We start from the raw sequence: 23,167 nt of genomic DNA, 5'->3' as shown, positions 1-23,167 counted from the left end.
TAATTTTAATCGATAAGTCATCCTTAGGATATTCTTACAGAACTACGAAAGTTAACCAGTTCATCTTCATAGACATGGAAGATAACGCACACAGCTCTACCTTGTACCTACGTGCAGATGGATGTTAGCTGTGTAATTTGTTGACGTTGAAAGTTGAAGAAAACTAAGGAAACAAAGTTTATTCGTCGGTCATATTATCTGTGCAATACAACATACATATACTGTAAAGGCATATCTGTTGTTTTTTATGCTTGAAACTGATCTCGATGTTATTTAGGTCGATTCTGTCGGTGAATTTGTCAACGAAGAAATTCCGTGGACCACATTATACGTAATAAATATGCATCGTGGTAAATCTCACCGCGGTGATCGCGAACATATTCGATTAACGATCGATCGCCCAATATTAGATCCCGCAAAGCGACTGACGCATGATTGCAGTACACATATACCGCATAACTAAATCGAGAATATTACATTATGTGTATGTACAAACACCGAGATACCCGCTCTTGTACCATTATGGTCTCGAAGCGTGGGAGGCGCACAGTATCGCTTGTCGTTTCCGGGTAAAGAGATATCTATATCATTTGCCCCATGGCACATCCGACCTCCACCTCACCGTCGTCTCATTGAACGAGGATTGAGTCAGTAACGTTACTGTAACGATGCATGTTTAGGAAAAATCGTTACTTCGCATCTTTGGCAATGTACGAAATGTAGTAAACCATGGTAGACAGAACATGCTGTTATTTAAAAAAATCCAACTTCTTCAAAACCATTTTAAAATTGCACAGTAATGATTTATTCCCTGGTGTTTCGTTACGTTAACGTTACTAACGTAACTTAGTACCGTAATTAACAATAAGATACAATGCTGAGAATATTCGATGCGTATAAAAGTATCGTGATTGATTATTGTTTCACGCTAGAAAACAGTACACTTTAGCACCTCGTAAATGGTATGTAATAACGACGTAACGCACGCAACCGTTTCATTTTCTCTAAGTGTTTGACGATTAATTAAGAGACGAGGAAGTCCACTAGCTGCCGATAATCGGGAGGAGAATATTCTTAACATCGCGTGCTTAAGTCAAAGAACAAGGGCCTCGAAAGTGTAGATCACTGATACATATCAGTGGGCCTTGGTGAAAATCATTTCTACGATTTTTTATGAATTTTTACAGAAATTGGAACATTTCGTAAAAATTGTAAATATACATAGTTAGTTGTAAAGAATTGTTAATTTTCGTTACAAATTGTATTATCTTGTAGATTTTTTACCGAAAATCTACAAGAGTTTTTACAACAATACTATACATATCGACAAATTTTTTGTACAAAATTGTACGAAGTGTTCCAATTTCCCTAAAAATTGGTAGAAAATCATAGAAATGATTTTCACCAAGGGGGTTAGACCGAGAAGGGCGCGCGTCGCGAGGTGCAGAGATGCGTGAAACCTGGCGAACCTCGCAAATAACGCGTACTTTATACCCTTTATACCTATCCCGTGGGCGTAGGGCGCCGGGCGAGCGTCAAGCTTAATACAAACACGACGCGTGTCGGTGTCCCTCGAAGCGAAACGGTTGCATTCGGCATTCATTCCCAGCAACACGACGCGAAGGAACGGGTCGACGGGTTATTGCCGGAGGCTTGGCGAGTCTGACTCTCGAGGAGCGAAGGACCGCGGACGAGGAGGGGGGCGTGCAGCAAAGGGAGAGGTTCCAGCGAGAACGAGAAGAATTCTCGGGGAGCCCGTTCACGACTTGGTGTGCATGGTCGCATCGACGGATCCACCACCACCAACACCACCACACATCGGCGCTCTCGAGAGCTGAGCGAAGCCTGGCGCAGCCTGGCGAAGTGCCGGCGAAGCCGAGGGCAAAGGAGGCGAAGCGAAGCTGACAATGGGAAATATAAGGCTCGCCGAGTGCCGCCGCCTGCTCCCAAGCCGAGAGAGTCGGAGGACGGAGCTGAGTTTAGTCCGCAGTTGGAGTCCGCCAGGCGGAGGGTGTTCAGTGTCGGTTGTCGTCGTCTCTGCGTGCGTTTAAGGACGTCTTGACCGCCTCGCCGGTGCCTTGTAATTTATTGTTGGCCGATTATCCTCTCTTCCCAGTTCTCGGCTCCCACGTTCCCGCGTCAATCCTCCGACACCACGTGCCGATCGTCTATTGTTTACACGGTGTATGCACGTATGTACGTATGTATGTATGTACCTATACGTACGTACGTTCGTAAAGGATACTTACTATCTTCATATTGATGCAGGGCATTAGCAACTTTTATTTATTTCGCTATCTATCAATGATTCTGGACTCTTTTACCGATCCGTGAAACATTGATGATTACAACGAAAGTTGCCAATGCCCGTGGTTTGATGTTGGAAATCTGTATGTATAATTGTATAACTACCGGTAAACGATATCGGCAAATAAGCGTGTAATTGTTTGTAATGTCGTTGAAATGATATCATTAGCAGGGTTATATTTCACGCCGCGTTGTAGTTGACTAGTGAAAATTGATTACAGTGCCGAGGATTGATGAAGGAACTGGCACTGCCACTAGAATAACGAGTGGTGGACTTTAGTGTTTCTCAGCTGCTATTGTACGCAAAGAATAAAATCGCGCGCATAGATGAGTGAGCGGAAAAATCGGCGCAGCGCGTTCTTCGAAGATAATAAACAGGTTTAAGTATAAAACTGGTACGGACGATATCGGTACCGTGACAAAACTACTGACAATATGTCTGGGACGATGTGGAATTCGCTGCTCCTCATTGCCGCCGTGAGCTCTTCCGTGGTTACAGTGCTCGCGGAATTTGACCAGATACCGATAACGCGTAGAGATGACAAGTGCTACAACGAAACTACCGGAAGAGCGCAGGTGAGTTTGATCGATGCTGTAAATTTTGTTTATGTAACGCGAGCATGTTTTACGCGTTTTCCTTGCGTGTTTCCTTACACAAAGTACCCGTTTCCATGACGGTCGAGTGAGTCTGCGAATGCGCATGCGCGGAGTACAGAAAACACCACTTTTAAGACCGAGGAGATAAAAGTGGCCTTTTCTACACTGCGCGCGCGCTGTGGCGAACAAATCTGACATTACGGGAACCTAACCTCAATTTCACGCTTTGCGAAAAAACGCATAACACACTTTTGTTGCATAAAGAATCGTGTGGAACAAGGAGACAACGTCTTTTCGCCTCGCTTATTTGCAATATTCCACTTCTACTTCATCCACGACTCGTATCGCAAACTTACGCTCGACTCGAAAAGACCGAGTTTGCCTCCTTGTTACACAATATACTATTATCGTTTGTAGGCTATACAGGGTAGAAAGCCGATATAGCGTAGTAGCAGCGAAGGAAGGAGAGGATATGTTGAAGATGGTTGATAATGACGAGAAGAACTCGCCCGTAAAGCTGTTAAGTAGTTCACACGACGCCGCTGGAACTGGAAGAAGAAGAAGGCTGGAACGTCGTAACTCCACGTCTTTGCATGGCCTGCACATGCCGCGTGTGTTGCGAGCAAACGGGAGAAGAAATGACGATCTATTTTTAGATGACTTAATTTTGGGTTTTGTTAGGGACGCCTAGGGTACAGGAGGGTTATCAACGAGTTCGAAGTTGCTTGAACTCTCCGCCGAGATAAATACACACCACAGATAAATACGCGATACTAGCACCGCCGCTCTCCTTGTTCGAGTACGTATTTATAATAAAGAATGATGTAGTTACGCGTACAATGTAAATGTATGATACTTCTCAGCTGTTCCATTTTTGGACACGAAATTGTACAAATTCCGTAACCAAAATTTGAGATATTCCGAAAATCGTTTGTCAAAACTCCGTAGAAGAACATCGAAATAATGTTATGCAAGTTCGAACTTGCCCCGATGTTTTCACGACCTCGATTTTCAAAAAAATTTTCGTTTCTGCAACCACGATTCTCAACAAAGACCGAGTTCATGCGGTTCTTTCGTGAATATAGGCACCACAGTTGGTTGAATTATTGAAAGACTTTAGCCGATGCGGATTTAATCACGTTGAAGTTAGTAACGTTATCGTACAATTCGTGCTGAAGGAAAACCGTTATTTCGCAATTTTGGAACTATTTAAAATTCAGTAAACCGTAATAACACGAAACATACTTATATTTTGCAATCCTAGTTACGTCAAAATCGTTGTAAAAATAAGAAAACACTGATTTTTTTCTCAACGTTTCGTTACTATAACGTTACGAACTTCAACCTCGTCGGATTTATCGGTTTGAAGTAGACGCGATAGAATGCTCGTTAGCACCATAGACCGAGGGTGAATCCTCCATCGGTAAATATTTGCCTGTCTAAGGGTGATCGTGAGCGGAGACAAGGTCCGAATATTCCAGAAAATGCGTAAGGATTATTCCTCATAGTTTCCCTCGGTTGTTCCAGTACTTCTACAGACTGACTGTCCGACCTCCGTCGGTCGACAAATTTTGCAGGGCTTGTCCCCTTGTCGCATTCTCCGCAGCTTATTCACCGGCTTTATTGTTCGAATCGTTCTTCACCGCCGCAATCCGCTTAAGCATAGAAATTCGCCATGTAACGCGTAATGCTCTCTAGTAATAAAACCGTGTAAGAATAGGATTTACAAACCGTTGAGTTGAGCAGCAAACGGGAAGGTAAAATTCTGTCGAATTGACTCAGAATTTTTGTAAAGCAACAAAACATAGGTATATGATATACTTAAAACGAGTTATATTTCAATATCGGGTGAAATATATTTTTACCTGAAATAATGTAAACCTTTTTCTCGGAATAGGTACTTCATGTGGTGTAATCTTGTATGTTCTAAGTTCACAAGTGCGACCGCGATATCGGCAAGCGTTTCGAGTGCAGCGTGCATGTATGAACCTGCTTGCAAGGAGGGATAAGGAGACCTCTCGTTTTTTCGTCTAGGTACTCATAGCTCTCCGTCCGTCGCGGCTAGAAAGTCTCAATCTTTACAGGCTAATAACTTACCGCTCCATTATGTGCGCCGACTGATAGAAGAAGAAGCAGAAGGAACGAGAACGAGAGAACGAGACGGAGAAAATTATTGTAATATCGTATATTATACAGTTTTTTTTTTGCAAAAAGTTCGTATACCTATCATACTAATAGTATAACCTGCAATGATAGTACGCGAGGCGAAAAGTAATAATTAGACGCAAAGAAATGAGAACAGATCGATCGCTGTAAAATATGCATACAACAGTAGCGACGTTGAAGTTGCGGAACGGAAATTATATTGAGTTTTTGTAAGCAACAAAAACAGAGCTCTGCAATTCCGTTAAAGAGTTATTCGCTAAACATAGAACTGTGTTATATGTACTGTATAATGTGAGAAGGAGTGATCGATAGACCGTCGTAGTTGCTAATGTTGATAAAAGTCGTTAGATAAACGCGGAACGGATATCGGTTTTCATTGACGAATAGACCGGACCAGACGGAACTCGGACCGCCGCGATTCGATGTAAATAATTATTCCGGGAAATCACCGTTGAATGTAAATCTCTGTATTATCGGTACCGGGTCAGCATATTATCGTCAGCCGAATCCGTGGTTCGAAAAAACATAACATCTCTACGACTTGTGCCACGTTTTCAGAGGCCTCGATGATCTTCGCCACGCTTTTACGAGGCTTGCTGTTGACGAAGTAGAAGGAAATACGATTAAGAACCTCGGTGTATTTACGCAATGACGAATGATCTATACCCACCAATTTCTCTATTTATATTGTACCTACAAGGCATGAGATAGACTTGAAAATGACGAATCGAATCATATTGTTTCAGAGATGCATTCCCTCGTTTTTGAACGCGGCATTCAGCGTTCCCATGGAGGCAACGAACACCTGCGGTGAAAACGGTATCCCTACCGAATACTGCAAGCAAACTGGAGTCCAGCAAAAATCCTGCGATTTTTGCCATGCGGGTGATCACCCTGCATCCTACCTAACGGATCTTGGGAATAACGACAACGCTACGTGGTGGCAATCGGAAACAATGTACGAGGCGGTTCAGTATCCCAACCAGGTCAATCTGACCCTTCACCTAGGTACGTTTGAAATTCTTCAATTAAAAATAAATCCCACCAACTTTTTTGGCGAACTGTGAAACAACAAAATCAAAACACACATTGCACGTCATTCGCATTTCAATATCACATATTTAAATTTTTCTAGTAATGATTATACGAGTGTAACGCGGTAAAGCGTAAAGCCGAGTTCGTGGTCGTTCATCATGCGCTTAATTTTGATGGTTGAAACGTATATATCGGGCAGTGAAATATAGACTCTAACTTTAGGCAGAGGCGCTCTGCTACATTTTTCTGCACGGCGATGCCACTGAACTATCTTAGCCGTGATTTCGACGTTATTTATATCGCCTGTCACTGGTTACAAGCCTTCAACATTGTAAACACGCACGGGCTTATTACACCCATCAAATGCATGTACAGGTAGCTCGCCCACCTTGGCGCAGTGCATGTAAAACACGTGCGTGACGTATTTTCCGGTAACGCAGCTTGATGCCTGCACAAAACGATTTTTATATTATTTCGTTTTCATTGCATTATATCGTACTTTCGCGGAAAAGTTAGCGATTTGTAACTTGTTTTTTTCGTCAATTTATATCCATTAACAAAACCGTTTTATTCTATATTCTTTTTGCGAATACCTAACAAACGAAGTCTTCAAAACTCAACGTCGAGGAGATGAGATTTAATTTTTTTGCAAATATAGTTGACGTATTACTGAGTTTCATATACCTACCATACATCCGGGCAGATTCATGATTATTTTTCTTGTTTGTTTTTTTTTCTATACAGATAAGTACTCATAGTCATATCAGTTCTCAGACGTACAGCTGTGTGTAATATCGTACGGTCGGGTATGATGTATGATATACCTATATACACGTAGTATGGCGTCTAGCTGCAGCAGGACTGTACTATAAAAGATTCATTCATTCGTTACGACTATTATAACGACAGAGGAGCGAAGATATAAGCTGATATAAGAGACGGGAGAGTCAAATGCGAGAGTATCAGAGAAGAGGAAAATGGAATGGGCGGGGTGAAATATTGACCTCTTTAGATAAGGTTTTGTGGGCATTTTATAACAGATTGCTCGTACTATAATATACATACTACTAATTCAGGAAAAGAAGAAATTCGTTACTTTGATATTCATTGATCTTCATTTGCTCATGTTGAAAAACAACTATGAATAAAAATTACACTTCATATTGTAGCTTCGTATTACTATAGTATTCTCTTATTTCAACATAGGGTCATACAAACATTCGTAATAAGAAACAGTATATGTATATGGCTGTGCGAGGGAGAAATTTTTGCGAGTTAACGATCATGCGGTCCCGACAGAATAAACCATCGAGACCTTCTGGGCCCCACATGTTCATTCATAAAACAACAGCCGACTTTCTAAGGCTTTCAACGTTCGTCTGAACCAACGTGACGAAGACCACCTACCAAGCGGTCTTTCCACGAATTTTTAAAAGGACAGCTGCTGCAGCATTAAAATATTATAGGTACAATCTTCCTCATTCTCACGGAAACTGAACGCCCAAACCGTTATTATTCTTCTACGATTCGCCCCAAGTAGCCAATAATTATTCATTGTTAATGAATCGGCGAAATGTGATCAGAGAAGTGCAATTGCGCAGATGGATCTGGAATTTGTAGAATGCGGTAACGGGACTGTTTTTCTCAGAAAAATTCAATCACAATGAAAAACCGAAACTCGAACATTTACCACAATAATCATTCTTCCCTCGTTTTCAAACGAAAAAATTACAGATGGCCAGTAATCTGAATTCTCAAGCGAGAAGTAAGAATTTTCGTAATAACAAATTTCAGATAAGACTTACGACATTACCTACGTCCGGATACTTTTCATATCACCGCGACCCGAAAGCTTGGGTATATACAAGAGGAAGAACGAGAATTCCCCCTGGCAGCCGTACCAGTTTTATTCGGCTACCTGCAGGGACACCTACGGACTTCCCGACTCCAAGGAAACCGTTCGCGGCGACGATACCAGAGTGTTGTGCAGCTCTGAGTACTCGGACATATCTCCCCTAACCGGCGGGAACGTAGCCTTTTCCACCCTCGAAGGACGACCCTCTGCTTACTGGTTTGAGACCAACCCGGAACTGCAGGTAATTAATTTTGACTGTCGAGATTTTTTCGCCGAAGTCTTTAAATCCTTTCGTTTATACATTTTTCCTCAGATGCGATTCGCTTGAAATTTTGCAAACATGGGCTTTTGGGACCGCTGATTACGAATCTGAATTCGAAATTCGAAAATGCAAAATAGCGGATTCGATATGGCGGACAAACAAAAAGAATAAGAAAAAAAAGTTTGAAAAAATCATGTCAATTTTTTTGGTGTCTGTTAAATTTGTGTAAAAATTGGCATTCGGATTTTCATAGTAGATTAGCGGAAAATGCTTTTTTTTGTGGAAAAATATGAATTAGGAGCATTCGTTTACATGAGCTATTTTTACGATAAGTAAATAAATTTATTTTATACCGTTTTCTAGACTTAGACGTATTTTAGGAATCATGTGGAACCAGAAACTCGGCAGTTGTTATCAAAAAAAGTAGTTTAATAAATGAAAAGCTTTAAAAACGGTCGGAAGCTGAGTTTCCCAGCGTGAATTAAAGGCTTAAAGATCTTCCATTACTCGCGCAAACTTGTTTTCTGTATATTATAGGAATGGGTCCAAGCCAGCGACTTGAGGATCACTTTGGATCGGCTGAACACATTCGGTGACGAGGTATTCGGGGATGATCAAGTGTTGAAATCGTACTACTACGCCATCGCTGAAGTAGCCGTTGGTGCACGTTGCACCTGCAACGGACACGCAGGCGAATGTGTTCAGAGTACGGGTATCGATGGATCAACTCGTCGCGTTTGTCGGTGAGCATTTGACTCGGGAAGCCGCGAAATTTAATTGCGGAACATATCGTCTAGACGAAAAATCAAATCTTGACACGTTTCGGATTTTATCGAAGTAATCTCCGCATTTTTTCTTCGATTCTAAAATGCTTATTATTATTTACCTCTGAATTTACGTATCAATTACAACAACAGGTTATTCAACGATATGTTTTTGAACAATTGAAATTCATAATATATCAACAATTTTTCCAGCTGTGAACACAACACCGCTGGAGCCGATTGCAACGAGTGTTTGCCATTTTACAATGACGCACCCTGGGCTCGAGCCACGTCGTTTAACGCCTATGAATGCAAAGGTATAATCATCGTCACGATTTTTTTTTCTCAATTGATATTGGAACGCATTATTTCATCGCTAAATTAGAATTCGATAAAATTTATTATTCGAATCGGTTATGCAGCTTCGGCCAGATGCATAATCATATCTTCGCGATCGCGATATCCGCGAGCATTCTGCCGCTTCGTGGATCTGTTGAATGTTTTTTCCCCACGTACAAACTGCCTGCCCACCGTCTTGCTCGGTCGGCTTAGAACCCCATTGTGCGGCCTCACCTTATATGGACAAGTCAACCAAGTCAACCAAGTCGCGAAACGAAAGAATACCATCATCGCCAAGCTTCGCACGCTCTTCGTTCTCGCTACAACGATAAGTAATGCAGAACGTGAATCGTGCGATAGCCGTTGCGGAGTTCTTTGAATTTATTTAAAGAGAAAAAAATAAAAAAATAAATAAACAAACGATCCCCTGGAGTGATTGAAATACATTACGCCATCATTCGTAGAATATCTATGCAACTGATATTCCCACAAACAGCAGAAATCTAAAATGAATTGATCACTCTTAAATTCTCAACATGATGTATATAAAAAAAAATGATTACTTTGGAATCACGTATCAATTTTTGCTGTCCCGAAGTATTTGAAATCGCGAGTTAGCTAATTGTTAAGAAGAAACGTAAGAAAGTCGAGAATAATTATGGGCATCTCCGATATAGTGACATGAAAAGCAATTGCTGATAAAATAGAAGTCACGCGGTTTTCGAAAACAATGACCTGCCTTCCCTTTTACGGTGACTGCGAAGACTTCTTTGCGAGAAGCCGCCGCGATGTATCTTGCATACTTATACCTATACATATATTTCCTCTATAAGGGATTTCCTTATGCAGCCCCTCCTTGTAGGATATGCATATTTCGTTTTATAAGTTTCGTTGATTTTTAATGCGCAATTTGGATGATGATAGTTTTATACTTTACATAGTTTGTTATACCTACGTAATATTCTTAATTAAATACATTTCTTTTCTCAATATCAGCGTGCAACTGTAACGGCTACTCCGACCGATGTTACTTTGATAATGAACTGTATAAAGCTACTGGACACGGAGGACACTGTTTGGACTGTAGTTTGAATCGCGACGGTGCTAATTGTGAAAGATGTCGTGAAAATTTCTACGAACGTGCTGAGGACGGCTATTGTTTTCCTTGCAATTGTCATGAAACTGGTAAGTGAATCGTAGCTTCTGTAATAATTAGATAGGAATCTGCTGAAATTGTGAAAATAGAGTACAAATATGTTATTTTCAATTAAAATATATAATATATTTCACTGCGGTATTCGATGTTCACAGGTTCAAGAAGCTTGCAGTGTAACAGTGAAGGCAAGTGTCAGTGCAAGCCTGGTGTTACCGGAGACAAATGTGATCGTTGTGCTCCTAATTTTTATAACTTTGGATCACTTGGTTGTACTTCTTGTGAGTGTAATATTGCTGGTTCGTTGGGTAACGTTGAAACATGTGACCCATATAACGGAGATTGCCAGTGCAAGGAAAACGTTGAAGGAAAACGTTGTCGCGAGTAAGAATTTTGATAGTCAGCTTTAATCACATTACAAATTTGATATTTTTTTTAAAGATACTGCAAAATTATATTGTATCCAATTTTTACTCGACATCCATACAGTCGTAATAACATCTCAACCTTCACTCGCAGGTGTCGTCCTGGCTTCTTCAATCTTGCTGTTTCAAATGTATTCGGGTGCACCCCGTGCTTCTGTTACGGGCATTCATCAGTCTGTGAATCTGAATCTGGATATTCTAAAGTTGTTATTGAGAGCATGTTTGCTAGAGGTACCGAGCGCTGGTCGGCGGAAGTCAATGGCAGACGTTTACCACTCAATTACGACTCGCTGACACAATCTATCAGTGTGGCAGCCCAAGATCGTGAAGATGTGTATTTCGTTGCACCTGGTAAGTGTGAACCTTATAAAATGTGAATGTCAATCGAGTCGTATATTGTTCATAATATTTTGATCACTCATGTTCCTTGTAGACAGATTTCTTGGCGATCAACGTGCGTCTTACAATCAAGATATGACTTTCAAACTGAGGATAGGAGATAGAGGCGCGGCACCAACCGTAAGTGACGTAATTCTTGAAGGAAGGAATGGGCAGCCGATTGCGCAACCAATATTCGGACAGAACAACCCTTCACCATCTGGTGTAGTACGTATATAATTATTGAAACGGCATTGTCTATCGTTTGACGCGACGTTAATCCACGATTTTTCCACAGTTTATGGAATACAGATTTAGGCTACACGAGCATCCTGATTATGGTTGGCTTCCGCAATTATCATCGCGAGATTTCATGTCGATATTATCTAATTTGACCGCGATCAAAATCAGGGGAACTTACACTCACAAAGGTAATCAAGATCTACTAATTTCCTTCTCTGAAGCTTGTATTTTTTAATAATTTTTTACATGCACTTCAGGCAGAGGATTCTTGGATGATGTAATGCTAGAAACAGCACATCGTGGCGCAGCCGGCGAACCGGCGGATTGGATAGAACACTGCACCTGTCCTCACGGATACATTGGTCAATTTTGTGAATCCTGCTCGCCAGGTTTTCATCATGAACCCTCAAACGGTGGTCCATTCGCGCTTTGCGTACCGTGTAACTGTAATGGACATGCCGAGATTTGTGAAGCCGAAACAGGTGCGTATTACATAATAAAAGTATGATCATTATGCAGAAATCGTTATTGGTAAAAACCGATAATTTGCAAGTACAATCAGAAATTGATTCAATATTTTAAACTTGTGCCTGCTAATTATCCACAGGCCAATGTATATGCCAGCATCACACCTCGGGAGATAATTGTCAGCACTGTCAACGTGGATATTATGGGTACCCATTAAAGGGGACACCTGATGATTGTAAACCATGCCCTTGTCCAGATCAAGGGCATTGCATTTTACTTGATAATAATGCCGACCCAATTTGTTCGGAATGTCCTCTAGGACGTACAGGTTCGTATTCTATGATACTGGAAGCATAAAATCAGTAATGTGTATACTTAATAGTATATTGTATAACGCTGACATATACTTGAATACTGATTAAACACATCCGACCACAGGTGCTCGATGCGAAGTTTGCTCTGATGGCTACTTCGGTGACCCTGAAAATAACCAAAAATGCAGGCCTTGTGAGTGTAATAACAACATCGACTTGAATGCGGTGCGAAACTGTAATCAACTTACAGGAGAATGTTTGAAGTGTGTAAACAACACAGCTGGCTTTAACTGCGAGGAGTGTCTTCCAGGTAATCTATAATTCGCATTTTCATTGATGTGAAAAACTTTTTCATTTGCGTAATAATAAGCAATTGCATGAATATTTCTTGACCATTTTAGGATATTATGGCGATGCCTTATCCGATCGTAAAGAGGATGGCTGTGTAGCGTGCCAGTGTTATGCTCCAGGCACGCAGGAACTTGATGACGGAAGTATCGCTCCTTGTGACCAATTGACAGGCTATTGTAGGTGTAAGCCTCATGTGACTGGGCGTAACTGCGACAAGTGTGAAGACGGATATTATAATATCGCTAGCGGAGAGGTAATTTCTTGGAATTTGTAGCTAATTCAAATGCAATTTCAAGAGTAATACATCACTCAAGTTCACATATATTGTTTAAACACGTATTTTAGGGTTGCGCTGCTTGTAACTGCGACCCCGAAGGATCGCATGACCGGACTTGTGACGCATTGACAGGACAGTGTCAATGTAAACCTGGAGTAACATCTCAACGTTGCGACGCCTGTTTGCCCTACCAATACGGATTTGGTAATGAAGGGTGCAAGCGCTGTGACTGCGATGAAATTGGTTCACAAGAATTGCAATGTGGTCCAGATGGGCAGTGTCCAGTAAGTTATTAATTCTGTACTATGCAAATCAATTGAGTTTGGTCTACACGAACTTTGTGCTATTTCTCAGTGTCTGCAAAATGTGGAAGGTCGACGTTGTGACCGCTGCAAAGAAAACAAGCATGACCGGCAGCGTGGATGTATAGACTGTCCTCCTTGCTACAATTTGGTTCAAGATGCCATAAACGCGCATCGGAGGCGCTTAGATGATTTAGAAGATACATTAAGAAAAATTGGAGGCTCTCAAACTGCGTTTAAAAAAGATACGGACTTTGAAAAAGATTTAAAGAACGTTCAAGATCGTGTCAGAACGTTGTTACAAAATGCTCAACAAAATTCTGGAAGTAAGTGGTATCTAGATTTCTTTCAGTAGAGTTCATTTTCATGTTGTTATTCAAAATGATTAACTGCTCACAAATGAAATTGTATATCTTTTAGGTAACAAGAAATCTCTAGTCGAACAATTGGACGAGTTGCGTAATCTTCTGAACGAGATAGATTACAATTCACAAGAGGTCGAATCTATTGCTGACGGAGCCAACGAGACCGCTACTAACGGCCAAATGAGTATTGAAGAGGCCGAAACAGTGTTAGATACAATTCACGAACAACTGTCTGTAAGTCTATTATTTTATAGTTTTAAACTAGCATTTATGCATAACGTACTTATACATCAATGCAAAATAAATCATTTGACTGCAGGAAGCTGAAGGTTATTTAGCAACTGAAGGTCGAACTGCATTAGAGGATGCTAGAAAACGAGCCGAGGAAGTTGGCCAACAAAATAATCAGATGACCGCTATCGCGCAGAAGGCACGTGAACTAGCAGATATGTAAGTTACAAGCAACCTATTCGGTATTATACAACCATGGGTTTAATAGCATCTCTCATTTGGTCAAGTATTTTTTCTTCTAAATACAGCTAAAACTATGCGACGAAACTTGTATAGACGTATGTGACTTGTAATAAAACTTGTTCGAATCACATGAAAATTATTTCTAAGGCTTAAATGAAATATTCTTACAGTAACACAAACGAAGCAAAGAAAGTTTATGACATTGCAAATAATGCAAAAAACAGAACACTGCAAGCTTATAATCTAGCAAAACAAGCTATGTACAAAAACACCAACATAAGGTCAGTGTAATCTTTGAAAATTTTCTTAATTGGTCAACATCTATTGAATGCAATGAATGTTCATTGACATGAAATTTATATGGTTTTACTATTCATAATTTTTTTTATTCCATCAGCGATGAGATTCGAGCATTGGATAATGAACTCCAGTTACTCAAGGATAAATTTAATAAAGTCAAGGATCTCACAAAAATTACAGCTAATAAATCTGCCGCAGTTCTAAAAGAAGCATTGGTGATATCAATTGTAAATCTTATTATTCCAACCATTGATATTGATGAACTTCAAAGGCAAGCCGATGCCATTAGTAACGAGGTGAGATTTTACCTAAGTTCAAATTATTTTTGCACCTTTGTCTACATTCCATAAAGTTTTTTTACTTATAACTTTGCTTTGCTATATACTTGAGTGAAACATTGTTAATGTCATACTATCTCATAAGTTTTATCATTTGTCTATGTTACAGGGATTAATGATAAAAGAGCGAGCTCAACTATTACTGGAAGACAATGATGATTTACTGCGAGAAATAAGTGAGAAAATTTTGAACAGTGAAAAATTATTGGAAAGAGCGAGAGATCAACAAGACACGATTGGCGAACTATTCTTGGAAGCGGACGATGCGAATGCAAAGGTTGATGAAGCTGTTAAAAGGGGTGATCACACTCTTAAAGAAGCCCAAGAAACGCACAAGAAATTGAGCGGTTAGTTTGGTTGAATATAGCTGGAACATCAATTATTTTTTCAAGTTGTTATCACATGGTTCATAACTTACGATTCACGTTTTGTATAGAATTTGACGAAGAAGTTCGACGGGAACAACTGATAGCACAAGAATCCTTGCGTGACATTGACGAGATCAGAAAACTGATTGATGATGCTTTTGAAAAAACTAGATCAGCTGATCAAACTTTGAATGGGGCTGAAGTTAATGCAGTCAAGGCACGGAATATTGCTAAAGAAGCGCAGGTAAATAAAAACAATGTTTCTAATGAACTTTAATCATGAAAAGATACTAACTGTAAGTATTCCAGGAAAACTATGCAAATAAAGCAAGTGAAAATGCCAACAGAATCAGGATGGAAGCGAATAGAACAAAATCCAAAGCCATTAGTTTGAGTCAAGAATCAGAACACCTACAAACTAGGCTAAAATTCACAGAGAGTCGTATCAAGGAACAAGAAGAACAGGCAGCCAGGGACGCAAACGTTACTAGCGAGGTCAGATTTTAGTGTCGAAAAATATATATAATATGCTTCTTTCAAATGATAATTTTTCGATTAATTCAATTCAATTTGAAAACTAATATAAAAAAATAATGTGCATGTTTACTCTTTGTAATCAGGCGAAACAAAAGGTCGGACAATCAAAAACCAATGTTGGTGTTGCATCCCAACAAGTTGATAAAGCTCTGATAGAAGTAGCTGAGATTATAAAGGAACTAGAGGCTTTGCCAGAAATAAGTGAGTTTTGGAAGCAAGAAAACAATAATCTAGTGAACAGCGTAAAGTATTTTATTTCGAGAAAACTATACTTATACATGTAGTATTTTTTGATGATGTACAAAGTCATTTAATTATTAAAAAATCTACTATAACATTGCATACTTTTAGACGAAGCGGACTTGGATCGTTTGGAAGAACGACTTAATGCAGCCGAGCAAGAAATAAAGGCTAATAATTTGGATGAAAGAATTCGTGCCTTGACAGTGGCGAAAAATCTTCAAATTCAGTGGGTGAAAAATTATGATGAAGAAGTAGCAAGGCTTAAACTTGAAGTTGAAAATATAGAAACTATTAAATTAGCTCTTCCAACGGATTGCTTTAAACGAGTCCGTCTCGAACCTTAGACTTCCATCATGTCTCATAAAATAGCCATAGAATACTTAAAAAAAAATCATGAATTTTACGTTTCGTTTACTTGAATGAAACCAGAACTAACAAGTCAAATTCTCAAAATCTATACAATCCAGTATCGCATGATGCTTCAAAAAACATTTCAAATGAACACTGAGAATGCAAAAATATGATTTTCAGAAAAAAATTACGAAAAATTGAAAGAAAATAGGCGAAAAACAACATAAAAACGACATGTTTTAATAGACGAAAAATGAACTTCGAGTTTTTCAATAATATGACGCTAATTTACTAATAGAACAATGTAATAATAATGTTAAAACAGTCAGTTGACCGTTTTTTATGTCTATTGTCATTAACTTCGAGATTTCAATTCTCTATTATACAAAATTTCACAGTTTGTACAATGTTTTATCAGAAAATAACAATAACAACAAAAAAAAAAAGAAAACATTAAAAAAAACTATTTTAATTGTACATTAATTACTAGCTTTTATTATTTAACAGATAAGTTAAAACATTCACTTTGTATTTTCTGAAGTTAAGTACGTTGATACTTTTTATACAATGATAATCTCTGCAATCATGATTATTATACCAAAGATTTAAATAATAGAACCCTATTCAACATTATAAAATTTTCAATAATATACCTCTGCCAACTATACTCTGCAACTTTAAAGGATTTCCTTATTTCATTTTCTAAAGCTCAGAACACACGTTTTCAAAACTCATCTTAGAATAGGTCCCGAAACTTTAGAGTCTCGTACGAAGACTATAACTCATTTGACGAATGCGTTATGATGAGCCTTGTCATTGTTGAACATCTATATCAATCATTGTAACATTGTGTATGGATCATCTGTCAATGGATGTGCAGTCAAGTTGGCTGTTTCAGCTCTCCTTGAACCGACAAAGTAAGAAAGAACAACTGGTAATCTAAATTAATGACTGGTACTTCAGCCAACTTTAGAAACTTTGATTACCGGTGTTTTTTGGCAATTCATAATACTTAATACTTTACTCTTTAAACTTTTTACTTATATAAAATTATAAATAAAAAACAAAAAACATTTGTACGAAGTTTATAGTTTAGAACAAAATGTAGCATATAAAATAATAAACAATTATAAAATCATTGTACTCTGATAAGACTAAAAAAATAATTACAATGATTCATAATTTTTGTATGGCCTCGTATGAGATTTGTTTTTTATGAGAATAATTGAAACGCGAAATTGAAATAAGTAACAGCTTTATGATGTCAAAAAATTAACAGGAATTGATAATTTTTACAACTAAGAAGAAAAGAAAAAATATTTTTTGTCAAAATTCAAGGTGACTACCTTTATTTTACGAGATATTGATTTTTCTTCCATTTTACAAAGGACGAGTTAACATTATATGTATGGTATATGGCACTTTGTTTCTAACAACAACGTAAATATCTTTTTATTTATCTTCGGTAAAACGGTACTCTGGTAAATAAATATGCTGTTTAACAAAAGTTAATATACATATATATATAATACACATATACATATATGTATGTAATATGTATACGTGTACACTGGATTACATTTAAATTCTAGTAAGAAAATTAATCACTATAATTGATGAACAGTCTGTAAAATGAAATAAGTTATTCACTTAATTATAAACAAAATAATTAGTAGTACCAATATCGCAGTCAAGACGCCAATGGCTACCCATTGTCTCCGATCTAAAACAAACGGAAAGTAACATCACATGCGCCACTTATAAAATTACATTTTTTATTTTGTTGATTTTGTGAGAGACAATATGTAACAATTTGAAACACAAATAAGTCTTACCCTAGTTTAAACTTTAATACCAACAATCAGAAGAAGACCTTAACATTGAAGTTTATTATTATTTTTGTAATATCAAATCTTTCAAATTGTTTAAATATTCAACAACATTTTGGGGACTCATGTGTTTTTAAACTTAAAAGGTGTAATCAAAACTTATCAAAAAATTAAACCACTGCCAAGCAGTACAGTATATATATACCATAATGGTTAGAGTTAGCGTGTAGATTTTCTTCTTACATTCCTTTGAACATTCATTATTTGCAAGCATCTCTAAATTCCATATTATAGAAGTTGTTTTTGGCAGAAATCTAACTATTCAAAAATGGTAACTGATAAAATCTAAAACTGATATGCGTTTGAAAATGAGCCTAGTTAACAATGTTGATTTTGTCAGGATTATATTTCAGAACAGCATCGTCTTCATTTCTTTAAATTAGCTGCAAACGTGTTCAATTTATATTTTGCAACTTTTAAGGAAGTTTTAATTTACTAGAATATGTAGTCTGGGGTACAATACAACTCAGTGTGGTATGTAATCATTTGGTGTTCGATTAAGATGAATTACTTTTCAGTTTGTCACAATGACCACTGATTACAGTTTTCTAAAATCTCTCAACAAATACGAATATTTGGATTGAATGTCTAATTTCTTTCAAAAACATCATTTACAATAGTTAACATCCGCTTCCCAGAGACTATCAACGTTTTATCTGTTCACCTAGGTATACAAGTACATTTTCCGAAGTCGCAACAACAGAATGATCAGCTGAGATTCTACGGTTCTATAAATTCTGAATCAACGCTTCGATCAGTTCTACAACAGTTTCATAACATATGTATTATAATCATAGTAGTTGTCAACAACATGATTTTAATACCTCACGTAACACTATGCTATATGTATACAAATTTTTGTAACTTCAGGTCTTGTTAGACTAGGTATAGGAATGACATTATTTCATTATGCAAATTTGATGCCATTTGCTGATTCCTCTACGTATAATTTTACTCTTACTAAATGAAAACTCATGTGTACATCCCGTTCAATATTTCTCTGACCTTTAACAGTGGTAACTATGTACATACCACATGTCTAATAGGTAATTATATTGACACAACTTTTGGGATGATAGTATTTAAAATACCTACCGTCATAGTTTTGACTAGCTGAAACTCTTGAAAAGTTACATTATAATTTTTCTTTACCATTTCTTGTTCAAATAGATGGTACATTATTGTCTAAAGCACATATTAGGTAAAGGACTTTTTTTTACACACATGTGGAATAGTTTTGCTGCAACAGGACACTTTTTGTTGGATGCATGGTGACTGATTTTGACAGTACTCGCCATGGAAACTAGATTTGAATTTATAACTTACCCAGTGTTATACATTCCCACATCAAGAGATAGGAGATATAAATCTGAGTTACTTTCTTGAAAGGTGGCTAAGAACGAAATTCCGGATACTGTCGAAATTGGTAGCCCATGTGCACCAAAGTGTTTCGTTTGAGTAAGACTATGCCATGTAAATGGAATACATGCATTCATTTCAATGTATTCAATCATATATTCACCCCCAAGAATCGTGTTATTTTATAGACGAGGAAAATACCATTTAATCAGGCTAATCTGCTGTAAACTGTAAACTCTTAGTGTCATGTCATTAATCCATTCAGCCCTCAATTGATTTAGGTTATCGGATTTTGCTAAATTGCACGTATTTTTCTCTCTGACCTTGCGATGCACTAAACAAAAATTAAAATTGTGCAAAGTGATACTGCACAGACCGAACTGGTTAATGTATATTAATTGTGTAAACATAAGCTGCTGTTATTACAATATAATTTGATTTTCAAACTTTGTTAAAAAATGTTTCGTTTAAATTGAAATTTTTTGTTAAATCAAGCCAACATCAACTTGAGAATTAGGAATTACACGGATTGGTAGCTTATGTTTACATGACTAGAACACTATTACCAATGTCCTATTCCGCGGAACACAAGAAACAGTTTGTTAAGGTACTAGATAAAGAGGATAAAGAGGAAGGCTTAGAAATAAGGTCGGATGCTGTAGACGATGAGGTGGTGGGAGCAGGAATGTAATTGTTATAGTTACCATTGCTCATGTGAAGGACCTTTGCCATTTTCTTCATTGTCGCATCCAATTTTGAGTCTGTTACTTCCAGCTCATTTCCAAAGTCATCTAGCATTCTGGAAGTATTTAAAAAATTAAATATTTCATTAAGGAAACTTTGCTACTTGTGAACTGTCATACTAGCATCAAATATCAACTTCTTATTGAATTTGTTTTTTTTTAAATACAGTGTCAGACCTACACAGCTTGTTCGTCTAACTCTGTATTTATCTGACGAGAGACGGTTTTCAGGGTACCAATACTTTCTCCAATCATATCTAGTTGCTCGTCTTGTTGATGCATCATTGTGCTTTGCTGCTGTAGCGTGTCCGCAAGGAACTGCCGGTTAGGACTGTCCATTTCATTTTCCAGCTTACTGTACTTTGTTGTTCCATGAGTGACGGGAACTCTAGCTGGACTGTTGTCCAGCAGGGGCTGTAAAAATCAGGTATAAACAACTTTTCTTCCTAGTTTTATGGATTCATTCATTGCACAATCTTAACAAATCAACGAATAATTTCTTTTTGCATTCAATACTTTGTTTTCAGTTAAGAATACTGACCTGTCTCGCGGTATGATCACGGTCTCGTCCTCTGCTTACATTCATTTTTTCTTTCATAATCTAAAAAAATGAACGAGGCTCTCAATTGTGCATTGGAAGTATGGAAGGATGAGTCATGTAATGTTGGTAATGGAAATTTTAGAAAAACGTTAGTCCTTAACTGCACAACCTCACCTTAACCATCTCACGAGTCTGTTCTATGAAGTTTCTTCGGATGGTTAATTCCTTATTATCGATTTTAAATTTGTTTGGATTCTTTTCTACGATACGTATGTGTGAAGTTAAGGCTTACATATTTGCTAAGCTTTGAACGGTATAAACATGTTGTCAACGTGCAGAATATTGTGAAGGAAATAGTACCAGTAAAGACAAACGTTTATTCTCAACTTAGCCTATTCCCGACTTCCCTGTAAGGTTATCACAAGAGCAAAAATATTGTAAAATATTTCCAATAATTAATTTATGGTTCAACTTACTTGATTTTCAATATCAATACAATTTTCGGCGCGTTATTGTCGATTACGCAAAAATTATGACAGACAAGTTTTTTTTTTTTTTGTGCTGAATTGCACTTTACAGGCATGACGGTGAACGCTAATAAACATCTAATAAAGCTTCATCTGACGTTTAAGAATTTTCGTCGACAATAAACCGTGAAAATTAATATACATAAAGTTGTTGCTTATTTTTTTTTTATTATTGACACACAATTTCACGAGGTTAAAGCATAGAATAGTAAAAGGATATAGATCGTATCCTCTAAATCTTCTAAATCCCACTCGATGGACCTGAGAGCGTTCCGCAATTCCGTGGTCGTCCACTCAAGTTCTTCACGCGAAACCGGAAGTCCTCCGACTACAGTTGGAGTTGTTGTTGCATTCGACCCATCTTGTAACTCTGTCCAACGCCCGTATAATGCTCGTGTTTTATTTAGAGCCTTGCACACCTCGCTAAACGACAACTTTTTGTTTTACATCCTTACAAAATTTAACTACATAAAAATTATTTAAATTGTTCAACCAGATCGTAGCCATGTAACTTTCTGATTCTTCCATAAATTTGCTTCATTTGAAATTATTTATTTACATCGGTTACAACCCGTGTATCTATTAAGGAAACCAATTAAAATATTTTACTGTGTTTCGGTTCGAATTCGAATACGAAACATTGTTGACATTTATTCAATATATTTACAAAATTTTTCACAGTTGATACTCTTGATCTATTTCTCGTTTCAAATATTGTGAACATATGAATTTTCGATTAATATGTTTAATAATTAAGTGCAGGGTATAAGTTGTGGGATTGTAAATGACGATAATAGTAAGAATAATACGAATCTAAATTGTTGCAAATCCACAGAGTATACACTATACGACCTTATTCAATATTAACGAAGACAATTGATAATGATTATTCGTTTTTTGTCAAGAAGCAGCGCAGCTATTTTTTAACAACATTAGCGAAATATAATGCTAAGATACATTTTGAACACGAAGAAACGACAAAAATAATTTTTGTAATTTTACATATCGGTTTACGAAAATTTAAAACGTGTGCTGCAATTTATTCCGAGATATTTAAATAGATTCTCACACATGAAACGCGTGTATTGACAAACATAGTAAATGATGAATGACAATTTTGCCTGTTGTTTAGAAAAAAGTAAACCAGGTGATTTGACAGTATATCAGATGCAACAGCGTATTTGAGCTGAAGTGTGAATAAAAGAAGTATAGAAAACAAAGAAAATATTGATAACGTCAGCCCCATTTTGTGAACTTACTCCTTGACGACAAAGAAGGGGTCTTCCAGCGTCATTCCTTCCCCGAAATTAAAAGGGTGGCCCTTCTCGCCTCCCCGTGGCACCCGCAAAAATTTTTAAGCGTAATTTCTCAATCATCGGTAGTAAATAACAGACTGTAATCCGCACTGTTATATCAAACCGACAACAATAATCAAATTGACACTTGCTCGCACCCCACTCTACTCATCTGTCGTGTATTATGACGTCTGCCACTGCAGACGACTATTTATTCGATTTTGACGTTTACCCCTTACAAAGATCTTCTAGATGGCAGTGTACGATCGATGCTCGACCCAGCTCAAGCCACAAGCCGCGAGTTTCGATTGGCCGAAACGCGAGTTCTCAAATATACCGCGTGTTTGTAAGCTCTACAAATCGACGTAGCTAAGGGTGCGTTCTGAAATCAGCTGCCAGCTCTAAAAACTCCCCGATGCGTTAAACGGACAATTGGATAGACAGCTTAGACTTTCATGCATCAGATATAAAAGTTATTTTGACATGTTTCCGTAGAAATTACTTCATTTTTACTTGTATTTCACTACATCTCATTCACTTATTCCAAGGCACTTATTGCTCCGCATTAAGTACAAGCATTCTACTTTTAAAAGGCGCGCTT

At 37.7% G+C, this 23,167-nt stretch overlaps 2 protein-coding genes across 8 annotated transcripts; one reads left to right on the top strand and one right to left on the bottom strand.

Annotated features, from left to right (window-relative positions):
* The first annotated feature begins 1,807 nt into the window (after nt 1–1,807).
* LOC107224116 (laminin subunit gamma-1) lies at nt 1,808–18,199 on the top strand. 5 transcript variants are annotated; one of them, XM_046730778.1, is made up of 26 exons: nt 1,808–2,192; nt 2,529–2,883; nt 5,817–6,078; nt 7,900–8,201; nt 8,760–8,965; nt 9,200–9,303; nt 10,322–10,510; nt 10,637–10,862; nt 10,998–11,254; nt 11,337–11,509; nt 11,580–11,712; nt 11,782–12,006; nt 12,132–12,320; nt 12,431–12,616; nt 12,708–12,910; nt 13,003–13,218; nt 13,289–13,562; nt 13,657–13,835; nt 13,921–14,051; nt 14,246–14,356; nt 14,473–14,671; nt 14,823–15,060; nt 15,150–15,325; nt 15,391–15,576; nt 15,702–15,819; nt 15,970–18,199. In XM_046730778.1, the coding sequence occupies exons 2-26, from the start codon at nt 2,743–2,745 to the stop codon at nt 16,203–16,205; spliced, it is 4,860 nt and encodes a 1,619-aa protein (XP_046586734.1). In that variant the 5' UTR covers nt 1,808–2,192; nt 2,529–2,742; the 3' UTR covers nt 16,206–18,199. The 5 variants fall into 5 exon arrangements, with proteins under 5 accessions (XP_046586734.1, XP_046586735.1, XP_015519536.1 ...); XM_046730779.1 differs by having other exon boundaries at nt 1,808–2,196; nt 2,588–2,883; XM_015664050.2 differs by having other exon boundaries at nt 1,808–2,196.
* LOC107227076 (syntaxin-6) lies at nt 17,545–22,813 on the bottom strand. Of its 3 annotated transcripts, none has more exons than XM_046730788.1 (7): nt 22,531–22,813; nt 21,492–21,694; nt 20,919–21,013; nt 20,745–20,804; nt 20,385–20,617; nt 20,165–20,259; nt 17,545–19,794 (listed from the first exon to the last, which is right to left on the bottom strand). In XM_046730788.1, exons 1-7 carry the CDS (start codon nt 22,563–22,565, stop codon nt 19,643–19,645), a joined length of 873 nt encoding a protein of 290 aa, XP_046586744.1. In that variant the 5' UTR covers nt 22,566–22,813; the 3' UTR covers nt 17,545–19,642. The 3 variants fall into 3 exon arrangements, with proteins under 3 accessions (XP_046586744.1, XP_015523605.2, XP_015523604.2); XM_015668119.2 differs by having other exon boundaries at nt 17,545–17,935; nt 22,531–22,811; XM_015668118.2 differs by having other exon boundaries at nt 19,656–20,259.
* Between the last annotated feature and the right edge of the window lie 354 nt (nt 22,814–23,167).

The sequence above is a fragment of the Neodiprion lecontei genome, chromosome 2 (genome assembly GCF_021901455.1).
Source record: "Neodiprion lecontei isolate iyNeoLeco1 chromosome 2, iyNeoLeco1.1, whole genome shotgun sequence".
NCBI classification, from domain to species: domain Eukaryota; kingdom Metazoa; phylum Arthropoda; class Insecta; order Hymenoptera; family Diprionidae; genus Neodiprion; species Neodiprion lecontei.
This window is presented reverse-complemented; position numbering and strand designations above follow the sequence as displayed.